Source organism: Vombatus ursinus, unplaced genomic scaffold (genome assembly GCF_900497805.2).
Source record: "Vombatus ursinus unplaced genomic scaffold, bare-nosed wombat genome assembly UNPS02014780.1, whole genome shotgun sequence".
Taxonomy (NCBI): Eukaryota; Metazoa; Chordata; class Mammalia; order Diprotodontia; family Vombatidae; genus Vombatus; species Vombatus ursinus.
The window spans coordinates 2,458,034-2,467,818 of record NW_020954558.1 but is presented as its reverse complement, the minus strand read 5'-3'; the positions used below and the strand labels follow the sequence as shown (position 1 = coordinate 2,467,818).

General features: G+C 48.3%; 1 protein-coding gene across 1 annotated transcript in view; it reads right to left on the bottom strand.

The window, feature by feature from the left end:
- INPPL1 (inositol polyphosphate phosphatase like 1) overlaps positions 1 to 9,540 on the bottom strand; it is a 36,469-nt gene extending 26,929 nt beyond the window's left edge. The window contains exons 1-8 of the mRNA XM_027866232.1: positions 9,317 to 9,540; positions 5,257 to 5,320; positions 4,768 to 4,912; positions 4,444 to 4,582; positions 3,924 to 4,070; positions 869 to 962; positions 614 to 703; positions 307 to 405 (exon numbers count right to left, since the gene is read on the bottom strand). Coding sequence (XP_027722033.1) covers positions 307 to 405; positions 614 to 703; positions 869 to 962; positions 3,924 to 4,070; positions 4,444 to 4,582; positions 4,768 to 4,912; positions 5,257 to 5,320; positions 9,317 to 9,540 — 1,002 coding nt within the window. The remainder of the gene's footprint in view (positions 1 to 306; positions 406 to 613; positions 704 to 868; positions 963 to 3,923; positions 4,071 to 4,443; positions 4,583 to 4,767; positions 4,913 to 5,256; positions 5,321 to 9,316) is intronic.
- Between the last annotated feature and the right edge of the window lie 245 nt (positions 9,541 to 9,785).

The following is a 9,785-nucleotide window of genomic DNA, read 5'->3' as shown; positions in this document are numbered from 1 at the left end:
GATTCTTATAATCTAGCCACAGCTCAGATTCCTAAAATCTAGCCACTGCTCTGATTCTTATAATCTAGCCACTGCTCTGATTCTTATAATCTAGCCAATAGCTTACTAATGTTCATACTCCTTAAGAGTCTGCCCGACGTGATGGATGTTCTAATAAACCTTGTCTTTGGCTGAAAGAAGACTTGGGTCGAATTCTTTCGGGCAGGACCCGCATGTCGTGATTTTGAGATTCCAGGACCCCTAACCTCTAGACCTCATCAAGGCCAGGACCATCCTCCCAATCTTTCCTTTCATTTCGGTCCCTACCTCAAAGGCCTGTACAGGAATGCTCTTAGCTTTACGGGTGGACGGTTGGAGTGGAGTTGGGGGAGCTGTAGAGCTCATATCTTGTAGGGCTTTCAATGCCTGTGAAAAGACAGCCTGTGGGTCAAGGTCAGGATCAAAGTGGGAGTCAGGATCAAAGTTGTAGTTCTGAAGTCAGATGTAAGGGGTAGGTTATAAATGTGCAAAAAGGGTCCTACTCTCTGAGCAGGTTACTGGTCACAGATAGGATTAAGATTTGAGGTCAGGGGTTGGGTTAAAGGTCAAGCTAAGGGCAAGGAAGCCAGATCACCTTTCTCTGGATCCCAGACAGGAAGTCCTTTAGCACCGACAGCTTAAGAACGAGACTCTCCAGCTCCTGTTCCCCTGTCTGGGTGGAGCTCTGCAGGTAGAAGAGAGGAAAGGCCCCTCAGGCTAATGAAGGGTCAGACCCATTCTCACTTCCCCAGGGCCCCAGGACTCATCCCACTCAGGCCTCCAGGTCTAATACTAGCACCTTTCCTCCAGAAAAAAAAGGAGAGCTTCTCCTCCCCAGCCCCAGACCCACCTGTTGCTGAAGAAGTCGGGTCACCATTGGCGAGCTCTGCTGGTCAAACACCTTAGAAAGTATCTCGAGGCCAGACAGTACTTTGTCTACCTCACTGGGCCCAGGGGTAAGAGGTAGGGAGAAAAGAGAAAAAAGTTTATTGAAAGAATTAAGATGACAGTCACAGACTCTCTGAGCCAGAAGGGCCTGCAAAGGGTATCTCATTATAAAAGCATAGATTTAAAGATGGAGGGCACCATAGAGGTCACCGAGTTCAACCCCTTCACATTACAGTAAGGTCACTCAGAGTCACATCCAGTTTTACCTGCAACTAGTCAGGTCAAGGCTGAAGGGATGCTGTGTACCTAGGTTGTAGACTTCCCATATTGAGAGACACCCTCCCCATATTCAAATGCCAACAACATGACCAGGACCTCTATCAACTTAACAGACTTAGGAGGTCCCTAAGACCACCCTAGATTTTAAGAATCTCAGCAGGGGCTAGATTTTAAGAATCCGAGCATCTTAATGGAGACAAGATGGACCTTATATACAGAAAGATTACGGGAGGGATCTAGGAGTGGCCAAGTAGTCTATGAGGTAATAGAACTCCAGGGACCTGGACAATGGAGCAGAGCTAGGATTAAGTGTGGGAAGTCAAGGTCCAATGAGGTTAACTAATTTGCCCAGGGTCACCTAGCTAGTTAATATCTGAGGCAGAATTTGAACCCAGGTCTTCCTGACTCCAAGTCCAGCCTCATTGCTTGAAGAAAAATCCCTGCAATGGAAATAGTCTACCACACACCTGAACAGAAAGCCCCTCTATGACATCCCTGACAAGCAGTTATCCAATCTTGGCTTGAAAACCTCCAATAATGAGGAGTTCACTACCTCCTAAAGTAGCTCATTCCACTTACAGAGATTGCTAATTGTTAGGAAGTTTTGCCTGAAGTTCAACAAGCTTTCTTGAAGTGCCTATTAAGTCCCAAGTCTTCTGTCGGCCAAGAAATCAAGTTCAACTAAGACAATTCCAAAATACTCATGATGGAAAATACTATCCACATCAGAGAAAGGACTATGGAGTCTGCATGAAGATCGACACATACTATTTTCTCTCTTTTTTGCCTTTTTTTTTTTCCTTTCCCATGGTTTTCACCTTTAGTTTTGATTCTTCTTTCACAACATGAATAATGTAAAAATATGTTTAATATGATTGTACATGTATAGCCTATAACACATTGCATGCCATCTTGGGGGGGAGAAAAAAATTTGGAACTCAAAATCTTACAGAAGTGAATGTTGAAAACTATCTTTACACATAATTGGAAAAAAATAAAATACTATTAAGTGGGGGGGGGGAAGAAATTAAGATCAAAACAAAATGAAAAACAAAAATGAATCAGACTCAACCCTCAAGGACCTTGCATTTTACTGGGGAAGGGGGAAGAAGGGGGAACACAGATCTGCTCACAGATAGTTAGATACAAAAAACCAACAAAATATATACAAACTAATTAGGAGTGAAGCACTGTTAAATGGGAGAGTCACTAAAGGCTTATGGAAAAGAGGTGTCCCTTCAAATAAGCCTTGAAAAGAGCTAGGGACTCCAAAAGGTACAGATAAGGAAGGAAGGCATTCCAAATGTGAGGGACCATTTGTGCAGGACAGAAAATGCTGGACTGTCAGGAATAGCTACTTCGATTAAAACAGAGAATATATGAAGGAGAAAAACATGAAATAAAACTGGAAAAGGGGGTGGGAGTCAGATTATGAAGGGTTGTAAATATCAGGCTGAGAATTTTGTATTTTATTCTGGAGGCAATAAAAAGCTACTAAAGATGCCAAATAGGGAAGTCATGTGATCAGAACTATGTTTTTCCGGTCTATCAATTTGTCAAGGGAGCAGGAAATCCATTAGAAGGTTATTGAAATAGCCCAGGTGACGGATGATAAGGGTTTAAACTAGGTTTGAGGCTATGTGCAAGTGTGCATGGAGAGAAGGGGATGGAGTATGAAAGGTGTAGAAGTAGAATCCACAAGAAGATCTGGCAACCAATTAGATATGGGAGAGTGAAGGAGTAGGAAGAGTCAAAGATGATTTTGGGGCTTCTGAACATGAGCGATAAGAAGTGCAATGATAATGACCTCAACAGAAATCAGAAAGTTTGAAGGAGAGACAAGCCTGAGGGAAAATATAAGAAGTTCTATTTGGACATCCAAGTGAAGATGCCTGAGAGATGTGTCTAGAATGCTCTCTCTTCTTCCTTCATCCTCAAAGAAAACAAAAACAAAAACATTTATTAAGTGTTTACTATGTGCCAGGCACCATGCTAAGTGCTGGGGATACAAAAAGAGGCAAAAGACAGCCTCTGGCTTCAAGGAGCTCCCAACCTAATGGGAATCAGAGAATCGTTAGCTTCCTTCAGAGTATAGCTCCTATGTCAACTCCTCTGAGAAAACTTTCTGAAACATTCCTTGGAGCTGTGCTGGAGAGCCAACAGTTAAATTTTCAGTGTGAACATTGGGGTTTAATTTACCTTTTGTGGATTGTCTAGAAATTTTAATAACACAGATTAAACTTATGTTATATATACATTGTACTCCCCCAGCCAACATTCATCAGCACAGACCTAGACATCCGTACTATCTGCACTCTTGCCCCCTTCCCCTCAAAAATTACTTTGTCTACACTTTGCATTTAATTTCTTGTGTAGAGATTGTATCCCCACAGCACACTGTGTGCCTCATGAGGGGAAAGTCACTTTGCCTTTTGTCCTCCCATCCATAGCACTGGCTTTGAAAGTAAGAAGTGCTTAATAAAGGTTTGCTGGATTCAAAAACAAAAACAGATGTCTGGGAGGCAGGGCTTAGGTCAAGCTTGAATCTGCCTTGACACTCATCCATTGCTCTTCCTGGTTCTGCTGTCTCACACCCAGCAGAATTAGTCCAATCCCCAGTCCCCAGGACAGCTCTTTTAATTACTCTCTGGCCTGTGGCAGAAAGTATGTTACAGTACAGATGAGGAAATGGTTACAAGAGACTAGACAGGCTTGGGAAGTCAAAGGGGAGAGGTTACCTGTGCAGCCTTCGGCAGGAAGTGACCAGGGTTCGGGTTAGGTGGGGAAGGCTGCTGGCCCCTCCCCGAACAGCCTCCAGGTCCAGCCCATAGCTGCCTTTCAGGTACTCATGGGAGACTGTGACAGTACTCAACCCATTGGGAGCGCTGCAGAGGGCAGAAGAAGGAAGTTCAAGGGGGCCCCAATATTTCCTCAGCTATGACTCCTGCCCTCCTTCTGCCCCCTGGGGTCCCTGATGGCAAAGGTGGGGAGTGCTTATGTCAATGGCTTGGAGCAGTAGGGTCAAGGCAAGTTCAGGCCAGGCCAGCCTCCTGGGGAAGTCTCACCTCTGTGTAGGGGAGCAGAAGGGAAGGGGAACAGGGCTAGAGATAGGGAGGTATCTTTCTGTAAGTGGTAAGGGAATCTGATATTTACATGGACTGAGGCGAGCTCACATCTGTATGGGTTTGGAGTGGGGTGGGAGGAGTTTACTTCTCTGTGAAATGAGGTGGTTTTTTTAAGGAAAAAGATGGGACTTACCTCTCTGTGGCAGGAGTAGTGGGGGACTCTAGGCTTGGCGGGGGACTGCTGGGCCTAGCCACACTGCTAATGCTACTGCCGGCGGAGAAACTGGTAGAGCCTGATCGAGGAGGCAGTGGGGGCTTCTCATCTTCCCCATCTGAAAAAAACCAACAGAGATGTCTATAGAGACACTGGCCTAATTCCCAGCTCTAATCCAGTCCCTCTAGCCTCTACCCCTAGGCTATCACCCTAAACGGTGGTATATGTGGGGGTGGGGAGGTATGAAGGGTAGTGGTAACTCAAACAGAGACCATGAGCATGAGTTTAGGGGCCAAGACCTACCTGAGTAGTCTCGCTCATCGGGGACCTCAGCCTCCCGCTCCACAGGCAGCAACAGGGCACAAACCAGACCCTGGTTGGGTTGTGCATAGAGGTCGATAAGCTCACCCAGTGTCTGAAACCGGCGTACAGGAATGCCCTGGGATGACTGTGGGAAAAGTAAAGGGTGGGAGAGGAGTCAGTCCTGGAAAAGAGGGCAGGGCAAGTGAGAAAGAGAGGGCTATAGCCTAGCAAATAGCAGGCTCTAATTAAATACTTGTTGAGGGAATTATCAGAGCACCTCTGAGCTAGAAGAAACCACAGAGGGCATCTAGATCACAGATTTAGAGCCCAAAGGACCTCAAAGATCATGAGTCCAACCCCATCTTTATAAATGAGGAAACAGAGGCCCAAAAAGGTTAAGTGATTCACACAAAGCAACACAGTTTGTCTGTGGCAGACGTGAAACAAGGACTAGGCTGGTGAAGGAAAAAATTGGCTAGAATCTCCCACCTGCACTGCCAGAAAGTCCTCTCCATCAGGTAGGATTCGATAGGTATGAACATGTTTCTGGTACCTGTAGGGGATGAACAGGGTAAAGGATTAGGCCTCCAGCCTGCACTGGTACACCCAATCCCCAGCTGCCACCCCCCCCACCCCCCCAAACACACACACACAGAAAAACCAGAATAAACTTCCAATTCAGCCCCTTAGATGTTGGCGAGTAGGGAGGAGTCCAGGCTAGGTGCAGGCAGCATACCCTGTCTGTGCTGCCCCAGGCAACAGGCAGGGCCTTTGTCAGCTTCCCAGCTGTCTAAACATTCTGCTACCATCACCTTACCCTCCCCACCTCCCCACCCCCAACCAGGTAAGCTTCACAACAATCCCAGGAAAGGGCACCATGTGTATATACACATACACATACACATAACATACACATACACATGCACATACATAGGTGTGTGTATATATATGTACATGTATATATGTATACACAGATAAACATATACATACTGTCTTTGTGTATGACTATGCCTACGTGGCAGAGGTAGGTGTGTTCATTTAACTCTGTCGGGGACACACACACACACACACACACACACACACACACACACACACGAGATCTTTGTCTTGAAGGGTATGGGCTAGCTGGGGCTGGGGAGGTGGGACTGACAGGGGCAGAAGGTGCTGGGTGGGCACCGACAGATGCAGGACAACAGCTGAGCTGAAGGAAAGGACAGCTGTCATCCCAGTGCCTCTTGCTGGCAGCATCAAGAGTCAGATCTGGACTCAATGATTATTGGGGGGGATTGGGGGAGTAAGTGGTTCCTCTGCCACAGATCACAGAATTCCAAGTTAGAAGAGATCAACTTGCCCAATCCCTTTATCTTACCAGTGAAGAAAACGGAACCCAGAGAGTAGATGTGATTTGCCCAAAAGGGTTGCAAACAGAGCAGCAGAACTGTAGCACCACCCCCACACGGCCCTGCCCTTGCCTTCTCTAAACCCAGAGCCCCTCCCTCCCCAGTCAAAATCACCTGAGGGTTTGCATATTTGTGGGGAAAGGGCATTGACAACTCTATTTGCCAGACACCAATGGCCCCAGGAAGGCACCTATATACATCCTTGGTGTGCTCTACTGAGGGTCTTTAGAATGAGTAAATGACATATCTGGCTGTGTTTCTATCTGTGTGTGTGTGTGTGTGTGTGTGTGTGTATGCGAGTACATATATGCATGTGCACTCAAGTACATGTGCATATATCAATATACCCACATCAATATACCTGGGTACACTGATATACATGAATGACTGGTCATGTCTATCCTGCCTGCACGTGTTTGTGTCTGTGGGTCTCTGAGTCCTCTTATGGCCATGTATATATGAATTATGTGTCTGTGCGGGTGATTGTATGTGTGGAAGTGGGTCTGGAAACTCACACGTCACAACAAACATAATGGTTCTCATTCTTATGACACAGATAAACTTTAGAGTTTATAAAGTGCTTTCCTCACCAAAACCCTGTGGGGGGTAACTAGTAGAATTATTCCCATTTTACAGATGAGGAAATTAAGATTCAGAGAGGCTAGGGGATTGGTCCAAAGTCATGTGGAAAGCCTCACACTCAGGTTTCTGAACTCCCAGTCCACTGAGCTCTGTACCACACCAACGCTGAAGGTGTCTATGTCAAAAAGGTTAGAGAACTATCAGTTAGGCCCCCCCCCTTTTTTTTGCTGGTCCACTTTTTTCCCACAACACTTCCCAGCTCAGGACACAGGCAAAGCAGATAACCCCAGATATCTCAGGCTCCATTCCAGGATGGGAACAAGGAGACTGAAATCTCCATGCAGACAGAGCCACCCTGAGGCAGTCTCAGGGCCCCTCTGGTTCCTTGGTCCTGGCCGACAACAGGTCGGCTGTTCCACTCCATCACAGCTGTCCCCCACTCCCCATCAGCAGCTGACCAGCCAACCCCTAAGCCCCAACAATCAGGGATCTTGCAGGGGAGAGGACCTCCTCTAGAGGGGGATGAATATACCTCCCCATTCTTACTCCCTAACTGTGCATATTGGAGAGGGGGTGGAAAAAATAGAGACTTAAAGCCCTGCCCTCCCAAGATTCATGCTATTGAGACAGCTGGTCCAGTAAGGTCCCAGGGCCTCATGCCCACACTGAGCACCTCCCTCATCAGCAAGAGGTAACAGGCAGCAGAAGAAGGGAGAAATGATTGGGGGAGACACAGAATGATTTAAGAGTTTATAGGGGAGAGGGAAGAGATAGAGGAATGAAGTAGGAGTATGAACTAGGGGACAGTGTGCATATGTGCATATATGGGAGAGAGAGGAAAAGAAATAAGGATGGGAGAATAATGGAAAAAGAAACAGATGGGAAAATAAACTAGGTAATAGATGGGGCAGTGTAGGAGAAAAGTGGGAAGAAGACAGGGAATCAGGCACTGGAGCAGAGGTAAGACAAGGTTTAAAAAAAAATAGAGTTTATCATAGGCACCCAAGGAAAACACTCAGTTCAAGACTGATATTCAAGGCATGGGAATGAAGTGAAACAGATGAGACAGGAAAGACCAGACCTTTCAGGCCTCCATGGAGTCTCCTCAGAGATTAAAGCTGAGGCTGGGGGCAGGGAGTGGGTAAGAACTCAGCCAACTTCCTCAGATTCCCCAAACTATTATGTGGAAGACATACTCAGAGTCAAACTCAAGGATGACTGCCTTAGGAATGGTGCCCACATTAACCCAAAGCCCAGCCCATAAACCCAAAGTTCTAAATCCAAAGACTAAGGGAGCCCCACTAAGTCTGGGATTCACAGCCTGACCATCATCCTAAAAATAACAGGTCCCAGGGGAGATGTGACAAAGAAGGCAGCCAGAGACAACAAAAGAAGTAGATGGAGGCACCCCTCTCCCCAAAAACCAAGACCTCAAGGGAAAAAAAAACCACTTTTTGCTTGGTTCTCCCCACTCACATCTGTCCCATCTGTGGGCCGTGGTGGGTCCCATAATATCTCTCTCACATACAAGCACATAAGGATATGAAAAATTCATGCTCAGGATCATAAATATTCTCCCATACCCTATGGTACACATTCACACTCTCATTCACTCACATACACACAGGAACTCATCCTTACACCCTAACTCACATCATCATATATACAACCCTATATACATATACAAGCACACACCCTCAAGTACCCTCCAATTCTGAGATCCTGTGACTTACATTCTTACAACGCTCTCTCCCCATTATAAATAAACCAAATTCTATTCAGGTTTGCCTTACACCACACACAGAGGGAAAAGGAAGGAGGAGGAAGGGCAACGGGAGTATGGCTTCACCAGGAACTTAGGGGGCTGGGATTATGTCTAAGCAGCTGCTGGGTCCTTGTAAGAGAAGAAAGGGAGGGACACCCTGGGGTCAGGTCCAGCTCAGTGAACCCAGGAGAGTATGAAATGACTTAACACCGGCAGAATTAATGGACCTAGAGGCATTCCAGATACCAGGACCACCCATGTGTTATTATCTCCCCAACCAACAGGTACAAACTTGCTCCTGGTGTCCCTCTCATACTTGTGATACTCGCATACTCTGAGACCCCAGTGTCTCTCATACACTCTCTTTCTGGATCCCCATATAAACACAAACACGGAACTCCCAAAGGATCTCACTCTGCACCTACCTGCTTGCCTTTCTTTACACAACTCTAAGCACCCACCCCACCCCACAGAGAATCTCGGGGCTATCCCACAGTTCCATTACATCCTAAGTCTACCCCCTCCAGGGGAATAAAACACTTCCACTAGATCCCACATATCCCGCACCCCTGGCCTTCTTTCATACCCAGGTACTGCTGCCCTCAGCCCTACAGACCAAAGCACAGAATGCCTCAGACACCCCGAGGGCCAGCACACTCACTGACCCTCCCCTCAATGCTCGGACCACAACTCCGAGTCCCTGAGGTCCTCCAGGCCCGGACCTGGGGCTCCCCTACCCTCCCAGGAGTCGGACTGGTCCCCTTCCCGTAACCCCTGTCCCTGGGCGCTGGCTCCGACTCACAGCACGCAGAGGGCAAAGGCTCCGGGCACGCTCTCGCTGTCTCGCACCAGGAAGCTGCCGTCCCGGCCCGCCCGGGCCAGGAGCTCCTCGGCCGCGGCGCGGCTTAGGTCGCGGTGGTACCAGGCAGGGGCCGGGTTGCCCAGGGCGGCCCCGGGCCCCAGCCCCGCCCCGCCGCCGCCGCCGCCCCCGCCGGGCCCCCCGGGGCTCGGGCCCCCGCACGCCATGGGCCCCGCGGCCGGCCGGGCCCGGCAGGGAGGTCACCGAGGCCGGAGAGAAGGCGCCATGGCCGAGGGCCTGGGGCGGAGGAAGGGGAGCCGGGACTCCTGGCTCCGCGTCGGAGCTGGCGGCGACTCCGGAGGCTCCCGCTCAGCTCCTTCCTCTCCTTGGCTTTAGTCTGCAACTTGGAGGAGAAAGAAAAGTTTGTTCAGAGGCCGAGGGGGGAGGGGAACGAGGAGCCGCGAGGGGGAGG